The sequence below is a fragment of the Taudactylus pleione genome, unplaced genomic scaffold (assembly GCF_031769625.1).
Source record: "Taudactylus pleione unplaced genomic scaffold, aTauple2 ptg000464l, whole genome shotgun sequence".
NCBI lineage: Eukaryota > Metazoa > Chordata > Amphibia > Anura > Myobatrachidae > Taudactylus > Taudactylus pleione.
In genome coordinates, this window is record NW_028284866.1 from 1,100,388 (window position 1) to 1,124,794 (window position 24,407).

The 24,407-nt window shown below is 42.7% G+C and overlaps 1 protein-coding gene across 2 annotated transcripts in view; it reads right to left on the reverse strand.

The window, feature by feature from the left end:
- Window positions 1-24,407, reverse strand: part of SLF2 (SMC5/6 complex localization factor 2) — a 76,226-nt gene that overhangs the window by 31,282 nt on the left and 20,537 nt on the right. For both annotated transcript variants that reach the window (XM_088448697.1, XM_088448698.1), the window contains exons 7-12: window positions 22,976-23,086; window positions 20,728-20,895; window positions 17,041-17,143; window positions 3,627-3,702; window positions 2,940-3,075; window positions 863-962 (exon numbers count right to left, since the gene is read on the reverse strand). In XM_088448697.1, coding sequence (XP_088304823.1) covers window positions 863-962; window positions 2,940-3,075; window positions 3,627-3,702; window positions 17,041-17,143; window positions 20,728-20,895; window positions 22,976-23,086 — 694 coding nt within the window. The remainder of the gene's footprint in view (window positions 1-862; window positions 963-2,939; window positions 3,076-3,626; window positions 3,703-17,040; window positions 17,144-20,727; window positions 20,896-22,975; window positions 23,087-24,407) is intronic.

The window sequence follows — 24,407 nt, forward strand, 5'->3', positions numbered from 1 at the left end:
ACAATTTTGTCTAAGATTTTTGACAGACAAAATATCTGCAGATAAGTGTGGTTTTTTTTCAGGTAGGCTCTTAGGAAGTGTTACCCTTCCTAGATACTTGTATAAAAACAGGCAGGGAGACAAAAATACAGTCACACTGAGTGATATATATACTGTTTAAATATGAGATATTGCTCTGAGGTAAAATCTTCTGCTGCTGGAGTGTAAAGCCGCATGTGTCTGAGGAGATTATTTTTATTCTTTCCGGGTTGCTCTGCAAAGGGTGGGAGGAACTGTGCAGGGATAGTACCTACCGCAGGTCTCATGTAATATAAATGCTGCCACACAGTAACAGCCCCCTGAGCATTCTATATTAGGAAATAGTGCAGTATGCCATATACGCCAACCTCCTAATTGATCTAAAGCCAATGGCACTGGTTCCAAGTTCCCTCTCCTAAATGGTGGCCGGACGGACCACTTCTCTGTGGAGCGGCCCCAGAGCCTGTTCTGACTGATGACAGGTCTGGCTCAGGTTTCCTAGGCAGCTATCTATTACGAAACTGTCCGCGTCCTTCAAAGGCTCCTTGAACCAACCCTCCTATACCCCAGACTACACCAGTGTCCCCCATGGAATGAAAAAGAAAACCCCCAGTACTTTGATTAGTGTGGTGCAGTAACAGCGGATAAAGTAAATGTTGGAGGACTGCAACAGCTACCCCCTGTAACAGCTCATTTTTGACATCCCATGTTTAAACCCTTGTTAGATCAACTATTACTCATTATTCTGGCCCCTCGTCTGGTCTCTGTAGAAAATTAGATAGTCATTTTATCATCACAAAGGTAGAAGCTGTAAGTTAATATGCTATGTATTTAGGAAACTTACCTTAATCACATGAGCAATTTGATATTTTGGAATCTGATGAAATGTTTGTTCAGAAAGGCCAGCACTGTGTTCTGCTAATACAGGACCAGGCACTGCAGATCTGTGAACAAAACATAGTATTTAGAATTCCTCTGTGGGTCACTCACTCATATTAGCAAAGTGATTTGTAATTGGAGGAGTGCTGGCACATTAAAAACCAAAATCAAAGATTATGGGTCTCATTAAAGATTATGTTGCTAAAGTCATGTGGCCACTGTACTGTGTGAGTTATATGCCAAGTGCATTTCCCGTTTCTATATTTAGATGTTTTTATGTACTATGAGTAAGAGAATTATTCATTTTAAACACATCCATAATAAAAGTTATTAGTTTAAAACCCAAGAGTGTATACCAGAAACTAGTTATTTTTCTTCTGTTGTGTACATACTGTGTCACTAACCAGGCAGACAGCACCTACCCATGTAGTGTACTTCACTCTATTGTTGTTTCCACTTCCGTTCCTATCTACAGACTAGTGCAGTCCCTATTCCCTTCTGCAGACTTATGGTTCTTCCTTGATGATTTATGTATGCTACGGCCATATTGTGGTTGGTCTGTATTTTGCTCAGAATGCCATCTAACCATAGGTTCCGCACTTTGAACATCATTTAAGATTGCTCATAATTCCAGATCACTTAAATAGCCTAGACTTCGCGGAGCCTGTTTGTCCAAATTCACGACTAATGGCGGACTGGGGCTTCCCATTTTTGAAAGATATTTTCTGCAACACAGTTGAGCCATATAACATCTTGGCACACGGAGGAGGGGTGTAAAAATGAGAGTTATGGTAAAACTTACCTTTGTTAACTCTCTTTCTTCGAAGTCCATAGGGTCCACAGGGACACCTTGGGGTGTAGGTGGTGGTTAAGGACCGGACAGCAGACAGTTAAGCTTTTGAGCTCCCAGAATGCGCCAGTCCTTCCCCCCCTATATCCTGCCCCCGAGGCAAATCAGTTGCAGTGGATTGTGCGCTGCCATCCCCCCTTCCCTTTTTTTGTTTCTTCTTTCTACCTCCTTCCAATCCCCCTTACTACCCATTTCCATTTTATGACTATCACCTGTTACGATTTTGTTATTTCTATAGATTTGATTTTATACTTACAACTTAATTATTTTTCAAGTATTAATTTTATATGTATTTTTTATTAGCAACCCCACCTAAGACAGGCATCCGTTTCCAAATTAAAAAAAGGAAGTCAGCAAATCTACTAGCCAGTATTACTGTTGTTCAGTGACTACTCTCTAATCCTTCCTGGAGAGAGGAGACTGAAATCAATGGCGGCTGCTGCCCTGAATCATAATCTTTGCTGTAAATGGATGCTGCCCCGGAACGGAATCTTTGCTTTAAGTCTACATCACAATATGAAAACATTTCAAGCGATTTCGGGCAGCAGTACCAAAAAATGTTCTGCTCCCAGGGCACTTAGAATAAATTGAAGGCCTCCCGGTTGGGGAAATAGTGGCAGAGGAACTGCCTCTTTTATTAAAAGTAACTGAGCTCCAACCAGCACCTCTAGACGCCATTGTTCTAGTGTCCCCCCCAATGGATGCTACAGAAAAATGCATTGACAGTCCCTGCATCACAACACAGTTTGTTGTATTTTGTATACTTTAGTTGGATTTGATCCTAACTGTAGATGAGGTCCTTTATGTTCTTTTTCAAATCACTGATCATAAGAGATTGGACAACCTAAAGTCACTGCTTATTACAGCACATTGTAAAAGAACTCCAACACAGGCCCCTATGCCTAGCTCAGGGACTGGATGACTCTTAACTCAATCTCAGAAAAATAAAAAAACATGCATTAGCATTGATCCATACAAATGTGATTTGACTTGTAAATGGAGATAAGTAGAATATGTTTTTCAATATTCTGTTGGTGGGCTATCATAGGACACTGTTACGCAGCTTTTAAATTCCCCACAGAACAATTAAGTGGATAACACAACACTCATTACAACATTATTTGGAAACTAAAGTTGTTCTGATAGCAAAACACACCATATCTAAATATGTAGTAAATCATTAAGCACTTACACTAGGTCATTGGCACTGAATGAAGGTTGGATATGTGCAAGAGGAAAGAGAGTCTCAAAGCTTATCCCCATGTTAGCAAACACAGTCGCTATATCCAGTAATGATGGAGTCCAGAGTTTTTCTTTCAGATTGGTAACTATCAGAAGAGAGCAATTTTGATAAAAATTAAAAAGCAAGACAATCATTCTCTGTATATCATCCTCTGATGTCCTTTCAGCAAGGAGCTCTTCTTGGTCCCAACAATGCCCCCTAGATGGTACTATAGCCAATCAATCAATATCTATACGTTTGGTAACTTGGATAAACAATATAACATTCAGAAAGCAACAAGCCTAGGTAAAATGGTAAAATGATCTAATATTGTACAGATAACTGCATAACAGACAGATATTGTGTTGCTAGAATAAACATTAACCACCTTTAGGGACACAAACTGGTTGCAGAAGGCAGTGGAAATAAAATAATTAACAATCAAATATTAAATTTAAAAAACAAAAATAAAAACAAAAATGAACGAATAAATAAACTCATGTCAGCAGCAAACTGTTCCAAATAACAGCTAAAGAGACCAGTTGCTTTTTTACATTGCGTTTGCAAGTCATATTGGCAGGCAACATGGCACTGCAGTTTTGAGGAGCAACTATACTCAATACAGCACTAATAGGCAGCAAATGACTCAAAACTTACGATTATTGCAGGTAATTTCAATCAGTGTGTTCAAGATTTTAAGTGAAACACCGTAAGATGGATGGATAGAAACAATCTATAAAAATGAAAAAAATGTGTTGGGGAAAAAAACTACAATTAAAACACAAAGGGGTCAATCCAATTAAGTGCGACTTGTGAGGTGCGAGTTGCTGTTTTCTCTTTCTATTCGCATAGCGAATTCATTTTGCTATCCAATTAGCAACTCGCACTGAACCAGTCAGAGTGAATTCACATTTTTCCATTCGCACCTCCCTGAGGGTGAGAGATGGAAAGGGAAATCTTTATTTTAAGGTTAAAATGTCAGGACACCGTGCTGAACCTCTTTGGTCACCCCTCTTAATGACTAATTAGACAATTGGAAGTTTCCAATTAGCTTAGTCCAATGATTAATTACATATCATTTTATTGGGGTGTAAAAAAAAAAAAAAAAAAAAAAATCGGCCTCAAATTACTCCAAAGGTCTAGGCACCCCAAGTTTAATGACAGTATTTTATTGATTGCAAAATAATTGTTGATCATTTTTTTTTTTTTTTTTTCAAAGTGTCCTCAAAGTACTCCAAAATCACCTTTTTTTTTTTTACTTTTTTCATTTAACTCGTTTGAGATTAAACGAAAAATGTTTGGATTTGTTTTGTCGTTTTTTTGCATTGTTAATAAAAAAAACAAAAGCACAAATCAGCCGTTTGACACCATTTAAAATCCTTCAGTACTTTCCTAATGCCCACAAACAGCCTTCTATACGGTCCTGCTAACGAATCAACAAATTGTAAATTTTTGGGGGACCAGGATTGTCTCCCCACTTTTTCATGGACATCTCTCACATTGGCAGTCATTTCGCAAACCTCCGCTGCGAGTACCGCGAATAGGCATTTTTAACTGGATTGGAGAATTCTCTGAGTTTCAGGAAACAAACTCACTATTTGCACCTAATTGGATTTACCCCAAAGTTTACATGAGCAGAAGTTCCCAAACTCTGCTATTATAGTCCAAGTTTTAAGGATATTCATGCTTGAGCATGACTTAATTAGTACTCCAATTTGATTTAACCATCTGGACTCAAGCATGGATTTCTTAAAACCTGGACTATAATGGCGGAGTTTGGGAACCTCTGGAATACACAAACTTCAGGGAACCCTAACAATTGAGGTTTTCCAGGTTTCCGCACAGAATCACAAGGGAAATAATTAGTACCTTTTTAAAATGTGCATCAGTCAGTAATGAACGCACATGTGCTCCAACAGTGTAATAAAAGAATACTCCATTAGGGTTCACTGAGAAATGGGGTTGGGAAAATCAGGCACAGAATAATTGAAGTTAGTTCAATCCAGAATAAATAAAGGGATTTTACTATTGTAAATCCTTTTCTCAAACTCCATTGGGGGACACTGGAACCAGGGGATAAAGAGGTGTGTGTCACAGCTTACTGAAGTCTATTTTTTTAAGTCAGCCCTAGTAAAGCTGGGAAAGAAAAAAAGCGACAGAAAGCAAGAAATAAAAAAATAAAAAAAATAATAATGAAAAAAAAACAAAAACCGATAAATTTAAGAGAAAGGGAAAGGGGGGGGGGGGGTGAGAGAGGGAATTAGAACAAAAGAAAAAATGGGAAATTTTACTCTGGACAACATAATTCATACAAAGGACAAGATCTATTTACAAAAGTAGTTTTTGTGTTTTTTTTTCCCTCTTGCACACATTGGAGTACACAAGAACCATGGAAACCATAGGGGATTTCCCCTATGTGAGAACACTCTGAAGTTGCTGTAATCAAAATGTTAAGATTAGGGCTAAAAAATTTATTTAAAAAAAATGTGTCGACCATTTTCATGTCGAACGAACTTTTGACCTAGTCGACCTTTTGTACCTATCGAACTTCAGTGTGTCTGACTTTGTCCCCGTCAATTTTTTGCCCCTGTCTACCTATGATCTGTAACATCTGGTGTCTACCTAGACATGGTCTATCTAATTACTGTCTATCTCTTATACCACACCCTTTCAGGGGACTAGGAGGTGAACTATCAGAAATAGGCAGTAATAGCAATGTAACATTTTAGAGCCAGACAATGTCTACAACAACAAGAAAGATCACTTCTGGCTTAATTTAGGAATGACTATCATGATTTAGGTGTATTTTATAGACTACTTTTATTTGCAAGGATCGTTTTGCTCGTAACACAGCCCTGTACTCATGAAAAATATTACAGTATAGAGAGAACCTCTAACACTGAATTCTCGCAGTAGAATCCATTAAGAGAAAACATTGAACTCTAACTTCCACAGAAAACAAAGGTTCAAATACCAGATGTCGTAAAGTAGTCAAGACTAAGTAGGTTAAGATACCACAGAGTAATAAGAGGAATGTATTGGCTGGACAAGCACCACACCCTGCAAAACAAGCTTGTACCTCTGGGACCAGTGCCAGTCTTATCTGAAAGCCAACCAACAGTGCTGAAATCTGAACTTTTAGGGACGTAATCCTCAAACAGTTGTCCAAAATTCAGGTAGGAACTACGGCATCCTAGATAATTTAGAAGTAGGAAATACTTTCCATATGGTAGTTATTAGCTTTCGGTATTCTAGCCTTCAACATGTTATCAAACACATGGTCAAGAAACCATTTAGCTATAAAAGTGTATTCAGCAGCCACACAGTTAAAGCCAACTGAGGTAAATCCCGATGAAGGAATGGTTCGTGGTATAACAGATTGTTTTAGCGGATGACGGCCTAATGGAACTCTTGACATTTTTTAGTTTTTTTTTGAATACCCATGTACCATGATCTACTCTTCAATACGTTTGCACAAGAGTCACAGTACACTTTCACTATTTAACTTTTGGAAACCCTTGGTAGCGTAGCTACAGGAGTTTATAAAAAGGGAGCAACTTCAAGAAGACGAAATTACGTCTATTAGAGACACCTTTGGTCCGTAGTCCTTGAACAATAGTAATCTACTTTGCGGTTGAAGAGATGCATTCATTTCAACATCTGGTTGACTCAAATTCACGGCTATCTGTAGAAATACTTCTGGATGATAGGACCACTCTCCGGGATGGAGTATCACTTCTGGAACAGTCTGCATCGCTGGTCCCTACCACTGGAGTGACTACTACTGACATTGTCAGAACATTTAGTTCCACCCTTATCCTTTTGATTTATTTCATTGCCAGAATGCTCTTGATGCCCCCTGGTGGTTATGATTATTACTATACATTTAGAAGGCGCCACAGGTGTTCCAAAGTGCCATACAGTTTGCAAAACAAGGTAAAACAGTACAGTACAAATAGCACTACAAATCTCGACACAGCCACTGATGCAATGTGTGCAATTGAAAAAGTACAGAGTCAGCTCAAACATGTAGCTGTCAGGGTGGGTGCAAATGGCAGATCTAGTTCACCTGAAAAAGCAAAAACAGATTATTGGGGCCCAGGGGCAGAAAGCCCAAGGAAGATGTGTAGCAGGTGTGCAAAACAAGTAGGTGATGAGAACAGGAGGGAGAAAGGCCCTGCTAATGGAGCTTACAGACTAAAGGGAAGGGGGAGACAAACAGAAGACATAAGGAGTGAGCTAGTGTAAGGGGAGTGTTATGATTACCAGTGACCACTCCTAGTAAGCCAACTAGAACTTCAGGCTACGAGGTCTTCCGCCATTAACAACCGCCCGTTGAAAGAATTCACTCACCGGTACTTAGGAGGCCGCCTGGTCTTACTACTCGGAGTAGTAGCAGCAGCTTACAGGAGTGTCAACTGGAATCCTGACGTGATAAGAAGGTGTCTTGTATAGGAAGAGAAGATTATATTGTTGGATAGATGTGGCTTGGGAGCCGATGGTGTGAAGTGTGCCGAGGGTGCGGCAGTAGCAGTTAGTAGACAGTTAATGATCATACTGTGGCTTTCAGAGCCGATGGTGCGGCAAATATGCAGATGATGCGGCTTGTGTGCCAATGATGTGGCAACAGCAGTTAATAAATAGTCAATGGTAATGTTATGGCTTTGAGAGCAGATGGTGCGGCAAATGTGCCGATGGTGCAGCTTATGTGCTGATGGTAGACAGTCTAAGGTAATGTTGTGGGCTTGGAGAGCCAATGGCAGTACGGTGGTATAGGTGCGGCTTGAAAGCCGTAGAAGAAGCTGGAGATCTGTGAACAACACGGAAGCTGTTTGTGCAGCAAATATGCTGAATGTGCGGCAAATGCCGATGGTAGAGGAGTAAGTAGTCGGTGCTGTGGCTTGGAGAGCCGATGGCAGCACGGTGGTGTAGGTGTGGCTTGAAAGCCGTAGAAGCTGGAGAGCCGGGGGTGAAACGGAAGCCACTTCGGGAAGATCCAAATCTGCACCACGAGGAGGAATAGAACGCTGACCATGCAGCCAAGCCGATGGAACTCACAGATACGCTATAGTCGGCGAGACGGCAAAAGTCCAATGTGTACAAATAGAGGGTAGCACCAATCACGCTGCAATGTGGGTGACACGTCACTGCCTGAGGCGTGCCGATCACCTTGTGACAGGAGAATCTGAAGTAACCCCGTCCTGACTGGGAAAACTGCTCGAAGGAGACAAGTCGTGACTGCGACTTGTAACAGGGAGTTAAGATTTAAGTTGCCCACACACACAGCGATGTGTTCTCAATCCCACGATGTGTACGATTTCCCCTGAACTCTCCCCAGGCAGCTCCCCGGCAGTCGTGGTCACGATTTGGAGTAAAAAATGTCCAATCTGATTTAAAATCTATCGTGCATCGTTTCCCAGATTGGAAAATCTGCCCTACAGCCTGGCAGATTTGAAGATGCGAGGTACGATGAGCGGGGACGCGCATCGGCATCGTGATCATGAGTGGAAATTCATGATTTGGCCATATTTTACACGATTTGTCCTCAGGATTCGTCGAAATCGGCAAAATCGGGTAAAAAAATCACTATGTGTGTGGGAAGCTTTAGACTACGTGGTGACATGGTTAAGTGAAGGCGATTGATGCTTGCCACCTGTCTGCCACTGTTGTATTGAATATTTACAGGGTTTTCGCTAAGGAGAGGAGGTGCTTTGACAAAAAACGAAAACAAGCATCAGTGGCAGAGGTTCCTCCTCTCTAGAGTTCAGCACAGGAAGATGGGGGGTTGCAGTAAGAAGTGCTCACCGACATCTCCTGCTCCATTCTCAGCCCTTAAAGGAGCGTACACACTAGACGATATGCTCCCTGAGCGATATCGTCTAGTGTGTCCCCGGCAGGGTGTGCTCAATGTCGTTCATGACATTGAGCACACCCGCTGAACGATATCATTAACGATATCGTTCAGCGCCGGGCTCTGTCCCCCATTCCCCAACATGCAGCAACCTGACGACACCGTCAGGTTGGCCTGCATGTTTACTTGATGAACGATAATGACGAACGACCCGCAGGAACGCACGCCGTCGTTATTGTTCGTTTTGATGTTAAAAATGGACGATAAAGTGGACGACTGAACGATATAGTTATCGTTCAGTCGTCCACTTTAATCGCCCAGTGTGTACGCACCTTTAGTGTTAAGCTGTGTAACAACTGCACGCTGGCAGCAATAAAAAAAAAAAAACAACAATACATTAAGCATTGCTCTAGGCAGCACTACAGAGAAAAACAAATACCTGGCTTACTCCTGGCTGGGAGATATAGGGGCATATTCAATTAGGTGCGAAAAGTCCCGTACTTTTCGCAAGTCGGACTTTTCGCTGGTTTTCGATGTGAAAAAGTATCGCGTGTGTCACCGCTTATCCCCGTATTCAATTAGAAATCAGCGAAAACGGAACCCGGTGAATTCGAAACCAGCGAAGTCCTGTCAAAAATGGGGAAAAACACTCTGTACCCCCCCGAAAAGCTGCACTAACATAGGGGGATCACTAGAGGGGTGTTCTAGTACCCCTAATAAAGCTAATCTGTTTTTTTTTCTCTCCAACAGCTTGCTCTCAGCGTCTTAGCATAAGTGGTGAAGAATGGCATTAAGTATAATTTTTCTGCAAAATAACTTCTCCCAGCAAATTTGGGGTACATGAAAATGGGGGCTAGCATATTTTGAAGTTGCTAATGTGAAACGTAAAAAATCCACCTGCCGCAAACACCTGCAATCTTAAAAACACCTGGGGCATACTTGGGGACCCCCCCCTGGAGTCTATTTCGCTAGTTTTTAAGTTTGTCCCCCAACTTTGGCTTTTTTTTGCTCCCAAAATGAAAGTACTTTTCTGGGGTTTTGGCACAGTTTACCTTTAGGGGGCTGTCCCAGGGGTGCAGGGTGATTCCCTTAAGTTTGCATCCCAAAACCCCATAGGTAAATCATTTTCGCCTATTCCAATGCATTGACTTTCCGCACCGGTGAAAAGTCTTTGGAATTGAATATGAGGATAAGTTTTCGCCTGGCGAAATGACGTCACCGGCGATACTTTTCAGCAGAAAACAAGAGATACGGTAAGAACTTACCTTTGTTATCTCTGTTTCTACGAAGTCCATAGGGTCCACAGGGTTGACCTTGGGGTATAGGTTGGGAACCAAATCCGGGCACCACGCAGTTAAAGCTTTTAGCTCCCAGGATGCACTTGGGTCCACTCTTCCTATAACCCCACCCCCAAGCCAGAGGCACCTCAGTTTGTAAGTAGCCAAAGGCCGGAGGAGGAGAGAAAAAGAGAGAGAAAACTGGAACACTCGATAACCATACTCACAGAAATGGGAGACGGAAAACCGGTGACCAGCCACACAGTCCATTTGAAGCCAGGTGCGTCAGGGCGGGCGCCCTGTGGACCCTATGGACTTCGTAGAAACAGAGATAACAAAGGTAAGTTCTTACCATATCTCTTGTTTTCTACTTCAGGGTCCATAGGGGGTCCACAGGGTTGACCTTGGAGATGTCCCAAAGCAGTTCAACCAAGGGAGGGGACGCTCCTGTGCTGAGAGGAGAATCCGCCGCCAAAAAGGAAGCATCCGGAGAGGCAAAGGAAACCAATGCCTAGAACCTTAAAAAGGTGTGGACAGAAGACCACATGGCCATCTAGCAAGGCAAAACAGCCAAGGCGCCACAGCGAGCCAGCCACGAGGGTTACATGGCCCGAGAAAAAACAAGCATCAACAACAGAAAGGCCTACCTATGGGTAGGCCCCTGAAGAAGACATACGAGGCCGCCCAGCCAACATTTGGCCATAGGCCGGCCATCCTTTCCTGTTAAAACCAGAAATCTCAGACCACCAATAAGGAGTCCGATTTCCGTCAGGAACTTGAACGGATCATATAAATCCACAGAGGCCGGACCACAGTCAATGAGGCCACACCAGCCGATAAGACTGGGGACTGAATGGCTTCACCATAAGTTCCAGAATAATATGGAACCTAAAAATCACTAAGAAGAAACACAGGGTGAGAGCAACTCACACCCTGACAAGATGCCCTCCAGAAGAGGGAGCCACATGAGAACGCTCCCAATTCCGACACTCACCTGGGTGATATAAACTCCCTGAGAGAAAGAGAGAAAGCCAAAGCAATAGACCATGTAATGGCAATCACAACCAGCGGTTCCATTAACTTTCCCCGGAGTTAACGAAGAACCACTACTAACTCCCAAGGAGTCCCTAGGGAGGACAAATGGAGGCATAATCCAGAAAACACTCCAAAGGATGAACTGGATACCAGAGCGGAGCAATTCCATATCTTAATCATACTGACAGTGTAGAGATCCGCACTGTCAGGAAGGCCAGGCCGAGGGTGAAACCCAAGCCAGCCGGAAGGAATGCCAGAATATCTGGAAATCCTGGACACCAGAGGATCATATCGACAGGTATAATACCATAAGAATTATGGCTGCCACAGTTTGTGGTAGGTCCCAGCAAAAGCTGATCCATGTGCTCTAATCATTCCAACGATGACAAAGCCAGGGAAGCCGTAAGACCACTGTAGGGACGCAGTCAAAGACAAACGACCCAGGTCCAAGGCAAACCCCAGGACCCTGAGACAACAGGTCTGGGCAGTGAAGCATCAGGAATGGAGTATCGATGGAGAGACTCCGAAAAACCAAGTACCCCTGACATCTGGGGCAATCAGGAGCCACCAGCAGGAAAGCATCTCCGTCTCGATTGAAACACTTCCCTCGAGGAAGAATGGAGACCGGAGAACACAGGTACGCAAATTGGAAGAACCACTTCACCGACAAAGAGTCACTGAAGGTTGCTTCAGAATCCCCAGAGTTGGACTGTAACACCATAGTGTGATAGTCAGAAGGCCATGAGGGTCACCTCAGGAGGACCCCCCCCTGCTCACCAGGAGATGAAACCTCTCTTGGGGAAGAGACTAGTCCCCTGGATGCACGTCGTAACGGCTGAGGACTCCCGCTTCCCAATGGAGAGCACCTTAAATGAACACTGTCAAGATGGTCGGGAGGAGACCCTCAGACAATGTCCGAATGTATGACATACCTGACATTGCCACCCAACGAACAGTATTGCTAAAAAGGAAGCCACTGTTCTGACCCTGTCGGACTGAACTTTTTCAGGTTCACCGGGAAACAAGGGCTATGCCAGAGTGAAGGCTCAAGACAGGCTAAAGTTCCAACCAGTTAATTGACAGGGTGGAATCGACAGACATCCAACTGCACTGAAATGGATGCGAACCAGACACTGTCCTTAGCAAAGAATACCCTGGACGAGATGGCCATAGTCACCCGAAAAGGGACCGACTTGCCTCCGGGGAGAGCATCATCGTTTGAACAGTGATCAGACATAAAAAACTTGTTCCATCTGGAGATAAGCCAATTATGGAAAGGCCTGGAATGGAACTAAGCCCATTCCACCCATCCAAAGGCAGACACTGAATAGTGGACCATGCATCCCAGAGTGTAAAGACATATGTCGACTGCACAGACATCCATGTACTCCTAATGGAAGAGTGGAGATGCTGTCTTACGCCAGAAGAATTCTCAGATTCTGAGAATCCAGCAGGGCTCCTAGGTGAAGAATACCCAGAGAGGGATGCAGGGAGGACTTTTTCCCCATTGATTAAACGTCTGCACCCTGAAGAAGCCACAGTCAACCTGACCCGGCTGTAAAGCACCCCGGTGATCCTGCTAAGAGCAGGAGGCCATCCAGGTACAGGAGCATTGGGATATACTGAACAGAAGAACTGTCAGAAAATCCAAAACGCTGGTAAACCCCTGTGGGGCTGAGAGCAGTCCCAACAGGCAGAGCCCGAAAAATCGTAAGTGCTGTGATACAGCAAACCTCAGTCCATGCTGAGGTAAGGTCTCTGTAAGTACCCGTAGGCACGCGTCCTGTATATCCAGTGATACCATAAAGTCCCCAGGTTCCAAACATAGTATGATGGAGCATAGGGATTGCCTCCTGAGCCCAGGTAGCTTTAGGAACTGGTTCAGGGAATTGAGACAGAGAATAGGCCAAAGAGGACCATTCAGCCACCGCACCAGAAAGAAAGCAGAACAACCAGTCCCTCGCTGAGAAAGTGGGGATGGCCCAATTAGCTCCGCTTACCGCAACAACTGTATAGCTTTCTGGATTTGTAAGGCCCTGTTCCGAATAAGGGCCTGCGTACCATCACATGGAAATAGGCCGCCTGAGCAAAGAGAGTGCGTACCCTCCTACCCACGTAGCCGCGGCAACTAGACACTAGTACCGGGCAAACTGAGAAATCGCCATCTCCCAGTGGTAGGCCTGTCTCGTCAGGCTGACGATATATCCGTAGGTTCAGAAGCAGGATCGGCTGGCAATCCAGGCCTGCTCGGAACTGGATATGTCGGCCCTTGTAAAGGCCGACAGTCTATGAAGAAACAGACCTTTAGGCTGACCCAGAGGACAAAAAGACCTAATAGTCTGAGGCCCCGTAGTGAGCATAGCTGATGGCGGGAAATTTGTACTGCCACTGTCAAGGTCAGGACCCAACAAGATATACCCTATAGATGGTATCTGCACCTCTGCATTCCCAGAGCGCAGCCATAGGGTATTACGGAGGATACCGTCGCAGCCGGAACTCTGAAAGTTAGGAGCTGGTATCCAATATAGGCATGTCCACCTATGACAACTGCATATATTACGTGAGCGACCAAATACATTTGAACCCCAGACGTGTTGGAGGGGAAAAAACATTACAAATGCATCAGCTTAGTATGCAATAGTATTAACCAACCATGCTATCGCCATGGTAGGATGGGTAACAACCCCTGAAAGCGAGTATACTGATTTCAGGCAGAGTTACCACCTACGGATCAGAAGAATCCGACCACGCAGGAATGGGATGCGTAGTAACGTCTGTAATCCGACGAGTAACACGCCCATCCACCCCAGGAGGGGCTCATGATGACCCTCAGGGAATTTGGGACAGGAGACCAAACACTGTTGTAATACCTCATATCTGGCAACAGCCAGAGTCCCGCCATGCGATCCACCCACTAGTCAGCAACAGGGACCCAGAAGGCACGTAATACTGAGGGTGTATGATACAGGTGCAGGTCAACATTCACTCTAACCAGAATGGACCTGCTACCAGCCCTAAAACCGGGATAATAATACTTGAGATAGGCTTCCCCCCGTGTAAGAGGGAAAGAGCCCAAAACAGTATCCAGTTCACAGTAGAGCCAAGTGGGAAGTAACCACAGGGCGTCAACCACGCCAATTTGTGTTTCATAGAAAAACGACATCCACCCAGGGTGGCTGTTGTGGTAATCCCTGCAAGGGGCATGACAGACTATTGTGGCACCAGGGGGAATCCATATACTCGAAAAACCCCTGTAGGGAGCGGTAGTCTGTGTCACAGGGGAAGAGTGCAAGAAACTGCGAGATACCCTGAGATGAAAAAGGGCAGTATGGTGAAGGTACAACAATGGGGCCCGCACGGCGATCCGCAATTAAGAGGATCCCGAGAAAACAAACCGCCCAAGGGGGTCGTGAAAGGGGCCGGCACCCGATGACGCCACATACAGAACCCTTTAAGAGTTAAATCCTCCGCACTAACACCTGCAGCACATGGCTTGCAGGATAGTAAAAATGGGTGCAGTATAACGCTCTATCTCCTGGTCAGACATATCTGACCAAGCCTTGTGATCAAGCAGCGCTATACTGGTCCTGACTGATACTAAAAATTAGCTGCAGGGACCCATTTTTAGCGTATGCAACACACAGTTCCACTCAAAATATGGCAACGTGCAGCACGCAACAGTATGTGACAAACCTCACAAATATTAACAAGTATATAAATGTGAGGTCTCAGAACCACCCCAAGTACAGCTGTATTAGGGCAGATAAGGAAAGGGATAGATATACACTGACAGGTGAGAGAATAAAGTACAGTCAGCACTAGCATAAGTCACATACAATGCAGATATACACATATATACATAAACATGTCATATAATATACTGCACTATTACACTGCATGCAACTTACCCAGATTCAGTGTCTGGGAAGGCTACAGCGCTGTGTACACTGACCTGATGGTGAGGTACGCAGGGGGACTGGACCAACTGCCATCTCCAGAGATTTCTGCTGCACCACAGAGATAAAATGGCCGCTGGAGACCTCAGAAGAAGCGTGGCCCGCGGAGGAAGCAGCTCAGCGACGCCAGACTATAGATACTGAAAGGCGCGCTGAGCTGAGGGGCCGCTGTAACAGGGAAGGCTGTCTCCCCTGGCCGGCTATTAACCCCCGGGACGCCGGCTCCCTGCACCGAACACTAAGTCCCTGGTGGTCTAGTGGTCACACGGGGTATGGGGGGCCCGCCGCCACTGCCGGCGCCTCCGGTCTGTCCCCAGAGACCGGAGGCACAGGACTGCATTTCAAATGCGCGGATCACCGCAAGCGGTGACCCGCGCCTTACCTGCTCCCCGTGGATCCGGCAGCAGTCCTGGGCGCCCGCAGAGTCCGGCTAGTACAGACTCTGGGGTCCCGCTGAGATCCCCAGATCTGTACTGGCGTCTCAGCGCCAGCGGGGTGACGGAGCGGCAGCTTAGACGTCCTATGGACAGTATGACGCTGCCGCTCTGAAGAATCCAAAGGAAAAATAAAAAACTCTGTCCTTTAGAAAAAATAAAGCTTAGGGGCTGCTAATCAGCTCCCCACTGCACTAAACGGTGACCCGATTCCGGCCGGGCACCAACTTAAACTGAGGTGCCTCTGGCTTGGGGGTGGGGTTATAGGGAGAGTGGACCCAAGTGCATCCTGGGAGCTAAAAGCTTTAACTGCGTGGTGCCCGGATTTGGTTCCCAACCTATACCCCAAGGTCAACCCTGTGGACCCCCTATGGACCCTGAAGTAGAAACTGTCTTTTCGCACCTAATTGAATATGCCCCATAGAGGGGAATGAGCTCAGACTTTAGTAAGATTTGTATAAAGTGGCTTAGCTTGCACACACCTCTATGCCCCATGGCTCCAAAGTCTCTCAATGGATGTAAAAAGTATGAAGTTTATTTTTTCTTGTAATTCACATCTTACAGTTGATAAACAATTGTTATTCAATTTACATTTTTGCAACAATTTAAAATTCTCTGTAATCGCTGTTGAACTAGAGATTTGGGCTAAACTTTAATCACTGTAATAAGCATTGTCCAGGAATACAGCTACATGTGACACTTTTCTTTACCCACTTAATGACTTAGGGGGAGATTTAATAAAGCTGGAAGGGAGATAAAGTACCAACCAATCAGCTCCTGTCATTTTTCACACAGCCTGTAAAAGTGACAGTTAGGAGATGATTGGTTGGTGCTTTCTCTCTCACAATTTTCTCTCTCTACAAGTTTATATTTTTAAGTTTGGGATAAGTCTATTTCCTTTGAAATAACTTTGCTTTAGATAGTAAATTAAATTACATATAGTTTCTCAGGAGAAATTAAGCTCTTTGCAGCATTTTTAATTAGTTATCTATTTTACAAAATTAGGCAAAAATATTCTAAAGAGACTTTTTGTAAATTGTAGTTAGTGCAATTAGCCATGCAGTGTGTAGCAATACAGTATATCTATAACTTAAATAGGGAGGTTTTAATTCTCTCTTTTTATTTCCTGATATGTTGTATTTTTTAATTTAAGGACATAGCAATTTATCAAATGGCTCCGCTGTTTACTAACACTAATGGATCCAGAGTAAACACTTTCTAATAGCATTGCTTCTATCAGATCCAGCATTACATGGTTAAAATAGCTCTAGAAGGCAAGCAAGACCACCCCCTGCACTGGCTTGGGACTGCCTTTTAGTGAGCGAATGGCTGGTGACGTCTATGCAGTGATATTACAGGATTTCTGTACATTAAGAGTTGCAATCAGAGTGTAGGAATGAAACGGTTCATGGCACCTTAATTGGCAACTAGGGTTAATGGTGTCTGTGTCATCTGTTGCCTGCCATCTTAATATGGCATGTGGTTGGTTATTTTTTAAAGCAGTATATGGACACTTACCTGAAACATCCACCTCATTAGAACTTCTGGGCATTTCCTAAACCGATACCCAAAAGTAAAATACCCTTCCATGGCCAACATGAGCTGATTTTCTGGATCACAGCTGAAAGATTTGGAGATATGGAGGGGGATAAAATGAAAATAGGTGAATGATTACTACTATTAACATTCTAAATTATAATACACACACAGATGTGTCCTCATGCAACTGTCGTCCGTATGCCATGTAGCACGGTAGGCTTGCCGCTTCTAATACACAATGTGTGGACGCAGAATGGCATAATTAGTCACAGAATAATGTACTGAGACGCAGGAGAGTGTAATAATACTTTCCGCCAACCAAATGTCGCCTTTCCTAAACTGCACGGCGCATGCGTCAAATAGCCAATGCAGTGAAATGACACTTACAGTACAAGACTAATGTATGTTTTAATATGCTGCTTTTCTATTTCTTCTCCAATAAATATACTACTGTAGTCTTGGTTGCGCTTATTAGGATTACTATTTTTTGAGACTTATTTATTTTCTTATATACACTGTACAGCGACTAAATACATGTACTGCATTGCCACAATTTTGGCATTAACCTATGACATTTGTCGAAGCATTTTGCAACAATTTCTGACATATACATTCTCCATAGAAATTAATTTGGGACCTGCGACAATCTACATAACTATGCGTGACAGTTTCTGAAATGCAGTCACTCTCCGTAGGAATGAATGGGGATGCTCTGTTTGGTTAGAGAGTTGCAGCTACTGACAAACTGACCAATCAGAATGGCTCAATTCATTCCTATGGAGAGTGTCTCCGAGTGACCACTCCGTTATGGTGGGATCAAGAAAGAGACAAGTTGAGTCTTCAGATGTGGGTTTTTATTTTATTTTTGCCAAGACCTGTGGAATTTAAGACCCTGTGGAATTTAAAGTTATATTTTAAACACTAAAAGAATATAAAAACAAAGCATATTTTTCTTTCCAAAACACCCAGTGTGCGACATATATACTCTCTTTTTGTGTATATGGGACCAGTAGTTCACCAGTATATTACTGGTGAACTACTCCATCCCCACGATTGTTCCCCCACCAGTCTAGGCACAAGAGTTTGGGCTGGTTAAGCTTAAGGGGGGCGGGCGCTAGTCTGTTTTTATGTTATTATTCATTTCATTTTAATTATATATCTTCTTATATACAATGTACAGCAGCTAGATAAATGTACTGCGTGCATGACAAGTTCCGCAATGATCTGTGACATTGTTACTAAGCAGTGTGCGACGTCTGTATAATGGAGCACCGAGCACTAGAACACATGGATTCCTCATGACTCAGTTTTGCGTCTGACGCACCCGCTCCTCGGCAGCCTTGACAGCTCGTCCAGTGACTCATTAACTCTACAACTAAGGCGGCAAGGTAAAGCCCCTATGCTGTACCTAAACGTTACATCCTTGTGCCCTGGAGAGGACCTTGGTGGACAACTGCCATAAGCAGAGGGAGTACCTCTATGCCTGGGATGAGTTAGCTTGGACAGTGGGCAGAACCAGTAGGTCACTACAACGCAGGTGGAGCGACCTCGTGCGGATGGAGCCCGTCCTCCTCAATCAGCAGCTTAGACGATGTGTATAAAGTAGTATGTACATTATGCAGTGTACTATGCATAGTGTACTTTTACACCTCTTTAATACTACCTTTTGTAGTGTACTGTATTGGTATTTACTGTAGGCTTGTTGTACAGTAGGTTACAATGAAAATACAGATAAAATTAATGTTGTGGTCACTTAGAGAAATTACATAAGAAAATATGGCAAAATACTGTAAAGCTGCATACACACAGGGCGACTTGTCAACAATATGAACGATAACGATATAGTTTATCGTTAGATCGTTCATATCGTTGACTTTTTTGCACTAATCGGCCCGATGGACGATAACCATATCTGAGGCCGACGGTACAGGCTGGCCAACTTACTCCATATCTATGAATTCTTTATCATTTAAATACTGTCAGAAATCATCCATAGTTCATGATCATTGATGATATCGTTCAATTTTAAAATAGGAAAAATCATTCAACGATATCGATGATCGAGCAAGTCGTCCCGTGTGTACGCAGCATAAGACATGATGTTGTAACAGTACTGTAGTATGTGTTACAGTACTGTACAGTATTTCTTTGTATTGGTATTGAGGTTTAGGATAAGGACTTGAATTGTGTTGAGGACCACTTACAGTAGAGTGTATTTTTTACAAAAAACTACAAAGGAGTCATGAGGGAACTCCAGCTCCAGAGGAGCAGCCAGCAAAGGTTATGTACTATACTGTACAGTAGTATCAGCAGCATTTGAATATAAGGCGCAGTGCTGTACATAGTATACTGTAGGGACTAAACAGTTTAAACATGGCAACAAAGTAACATGATTACATAAAGTTAAATTACCAAAAATAGAAGTGCATGAATAGTGTTTCATCCCTCCCCCAGTACTAGGGGGAGGGATGAAACAGGAGGACAGAGGGCCCTGCTTGCAACACCTTTCATTCTAATAGGGAGGGGGAGTAGGCGCTGGTAAAGGGGAGAAACAGCAGGTTAGGTACAGTATAGTGGAAGAAAGAGCAGAAAAGCCTCAAACCAGAGGTACTGAACAGTATGTCAGTACTGTATATACAGTAACCATGTATATCTATGCTTATTTACAGTATGTTACCATACAGTACTTTATATTGTTACTGTACTTCTCAGTTACAGAACTGTATTTCTTTGTATTTCTACTGACATTTAGGATTAGGACTAAGTTTTTTTTTTCTTGTTGGAATTGGTTTTTGAGGGCCATTTACAGTACAGTGTATTTTTTTTACATATAGCCACACAGGCGGCACAGGCCCTGATGACACACAAAACTGTGGATTAGGTACCAGCTCTAAAGGAGCCATCTGAGAGAGATATGTATTGTACTTTATTTTAAAAAAATAAAAAAAAGGTTCCTCAGGCGCTATTCTACAGTATACAGCAGCCTCTTGTATCACTCCATTGTTATGTACAAAATTTGCACAGTCGTTTTTCCGAAAGTACACAACTTACATTTTTTTTCAGGTAATTTATCATTAGGGGGAGGGGGGGGGGGGTGTCCAAAGGGATCGGAAAGAAATCCCCACATTTTAAGCAAAATTAGGGATTTTGCATTTTTTTTCTCCTGGTCTGGGATGAAAACTTTTTCCAGTTATTTTGCGCCTGTTGCCGTTTTCACCTGTTTTTTGGTGGAAATTTCACAGTTTTCGCTGCTAACTGAATACGGCCCTTAGGGGTATATTTACTAAAGTGTTTATAGAAGTGGCGTCGTTGCTCATAGCAACCAAATTCTAGCTATTATCTTCTAGAAGGTGCTAGATAAGTAGAATCTGATTAGTTGCTATGGGCAACAACTCCACTTCTAAAAACCCGCATTTTAGTAAATATACCCCTACAATGAAGAACTTTTAAACACTTGTGAATATTCAAACTTCATTTCATTTTGGATTGGCATTTCTAAACAGCCCTTTAATGACAACAGTCTTTACATTTTGATGTTGTAATGGAATTGATTATTAGTGAGCGCTGTTAGGTATTTTTAGAAAAATATAGAACATTTAAGTAGAAATTCCTTACACCAATTTGGCAGCCTCAGCCACAAAACTATATTGCATTCATGTCTTTTACCTGAAGATGACACTTTCCTCAGAGCTCCCAGAAGAGAATTCAGAATGTTTCAGGTCAAGGGTACGGTGATTGAATAGTGTTCCGGACATAGACAAGTGGAAGATGTCCTCCCCTGGATGATGGTCTGGTATGGCATTTGTGATAACAGTAAACTTATTTAAAAAGGCTCTGTAAGTGAATTATAGAACAGTTTTACAATGTAGAAGTCTACAATGAAACAATCATTGTAAATTCGAGAACAGAAAATATATAGTTTTTTATCTTAGAAGATAGCAACTCATGCAAGAGCAGTTTTTCAAAAACTTTAAGAGGGGTATTCAATATGGGAACGAAAAGTCAGTGCTGGACTATTCGCTCCACATCAGAGCTTTTCCTGGGATAAAGTATCGGGCGCGCGCCCGCTTTATCCCAGTATTCAATAAAAAAAATCATTGAAAACATGACCCAGCGAATTGGGAGGAACGAAAAAAAAAACGTGAATTTTCGGGAATTGTAGGACCCCCATAAAGCTGTCCAGTCATGGGGGATCACTATGGGTACCCCCGTTTTTGGCTGCAAAAGAAAGTTGGGGTTTTAAATAGCCGCGGCAGGTGTTTTTTTCCCGACATTGAAGAAGTGATGCAGAAGAGCACTTAGGGTTTTTTTTTTCATTTTTTAAAGTGGTCCCATCAAATTTGGGGGACATGAAAATGGGGGTAAGCATTTTTTTAAGTCCCTAGAATGACTTTTCAAAATTCTGCAAAAATGCACCTGCCGCTAGCACCTGCATTCTAGAAAACACCTGTCGCATACATGGGAACCCCCCCTGAGGCTATCGCTAATTTAATAATTTATTCAAACACTTTTTTTTTCTTTAAACCCCAAAATTAAAAGTTAATTTTTTTGGGTGTCCCGATTTTTTATTTTTTTATTCCTTTTTAAAGTGACATTAGCAGGGGTGCAGGCTAATTTTTTATGAGCCTACACCCCCTAAACCCATTCTGCACTTTTTTTCACAATGTAAAACATGTTGAAAACTTATCCCCGTTTTTTTTCAAAGACTTTTCGAACCTGCGAATACAGGGATAATACAGGGATAATTGAAACATGCGAAAATTACGTCATCGGTGATAATTTATCGCCGATCCTGACTTGTCGCAGCCTAATTGAATACCCCCCTAAGACTGTTACCAGTACAATTGCTCCAAAGCTGCACCTTGAATCTGCTCAGATATCTATGGACACCATGGGCCAAATGTAATAGGGTGAGAGTTTAGAAAATGTGACAGTTTAGCAGTAAACTCTCATATTGGTCGAGTTCTATCTTCAAAATGGGAAAACATCAGGATGAGAGTTTAAATCGTGAGCGGTTTTTTTTATCTAAAAACATGCGAGTTTGCCTGTTCTTACATTGGCAGAGTTTAAAAAGTGAGAGAGATTACTGCTAAACACTCACATTTTCTAAACTCTCACCCCATTACATTTGTCCCCATATATTGTGTACAGTATACATTTATATTCAAAAGCATCTTTAAAAGGATGGTATAGAATGTTCTGCTTTTTACGTAAAGCTTTGCATTAACACTATGGGGTGATGGCTGTAATTGCGAGGATAATCGCCTGTATGCTGAGTTTTACGCATCTACAGTATGTGATCGTACTGCCCATATCCATAGGCTTGGTTTCATACTGGCCATTTCTACGACACAGGCGTAGCCACACGGACACACAACTTGCAAATCCATCACCTTACCCTTGGCTAAACTTTCTTAAGTAACAGTTGAGTAACAAAGAGAGACTGGATTGTGTGTTGCTACGCACTCTGGGCCCCAGGACACGAGCGAAAACCGGCAAGATCCGTCCACAAACGTGATTTGCATTCAACGCTGCATCAGCTGCAATTTGAATATTTTATATTCAGCAGTGGTAGACCTCTCTGAGTAGACATATATATTGGACAGGTCAAGGTTCCAAATCATTTTGTCAGAAACCTTTTCTGTTAGGAATGGACACGATACGACCACCATAAATGGCTAAAACTTTGCGGATGTTAGCAATTATCTTGCACTTGCCAGGGCTATGGTGGGATGCGTAGATTTAAATACAGCAGTATGAACAAATATGAAAGCCTATGTTTTGCACAGCCCCTACCCACTAGAAGTAAGATTAGAGTATTTAAATTGGTCATGAAGAATTTTACTCTTCTTTTCTAAACACAAACCAACTAAATACAAATTGCTCACAGAGACTGGAAAAAAAAATGCTTTACCTGTGTTCATCGGTAAGTTCCCCATCCTTGCCAACATCCTCCATTTCTTCATCGGCCACACCAAGGCCCCTCTTTATGTCCTCATTTAGCCTCCTTTCCATCTCATCCAATCTGTTACACAATATTGTATTGTATTGCTATACAGTAATGTTACAACATGAAAAATAGAGATAATGTAGCCCAAAAAAATAAAAAAAAGACTTTAATTCTCTAACATACAGTATTTTATACAGGCTTTTTTCCCTTGGCCAAATGTACAACACACAGAGAGAAAGATCCACCCGGTGGAGGCTCTAGAAAAATAAAGGCTCCTTCACCCCAGCTTAACAGCCTTCTGAAAAGCCAGGGTATGTTAGATTAGGAAAAACACTAAAACATGCAACCATTTTTTATTCAAGAAAAAATCATTTAAATTTCAAGAAAAATAAAATTATCTGTTAAATTAAAAAAACTCAGTCTTTTTCCTTTCAGCCAAGAAGAAAACCTTGGCTCACCGTGGAGCTGATCTTTGACTAGATGGAGGGAAGTAACATCACTATCCGCCATTTACAACCATTGGGTGATAAAAACAAGAAAACAGGACACCAAATGTTTGCTAACAAACTCTAGACATGGTCTCTGCATCTGGAAGTCTCCTACCAGTTTATGAGTCGCTGGGGGCATCCAGAGAATAACCTCAAGAACAAACTGCTATCCACTAGCAGGATCCAGGAGGCATTCCAGTAGGATGCAAGTGATAAAGATAATCCATATGGAAGGATTAGGGTATTTCTATTGTGCTCCTTCCCAGAATCTTTTAAGAAAACAGGAGATGGATTCCTGGTAATACATCGGGACAGGGACTGACCAAGGATGTGTGTCTCTCTGCTGGGGGGGAACAAAATGAATAAAAGGATTCCTAACCACTAAAATATCATTTACAAAACACAAGTATATATAACCACAGCATAAATGCTCTTTTGTGATGCCTAATTATTGGAGGAGTTTAGAGACCAATCTATCATTATGTTTCGGTCAATAATTCGATCTACTATTTTTTATAATCCATCCAAACATATAATAAGGGGTATGCCTAGGATTGCCATATTATTCCCTTTAACCACTTGCCTGGCACTAAGGCATGCATGCCAGGAGTGCGTTACCTGATCAGGTCACATCTCATGCATCTCTTCCTCTTTATGTTCAAATTAAACGCTTGGTCATAGGCTTTGCCTAAATTTGCTCATCAAGTTAATACATATTTCTGTACAGGATCACCCCATGAATTCCTAATCTATATCCTGGTCATAAACTATTTACTATTTGATTAATCTTTTCTCTCTCAACAATGTTGAATTTCCATCTAATTTTCAGACTCCACTTTAACCTGGCACTTCTCTGTACTTGTCTAGAGTGCAGGTAAACAGTACTGTCATTGGCTGAGCTATGTCAG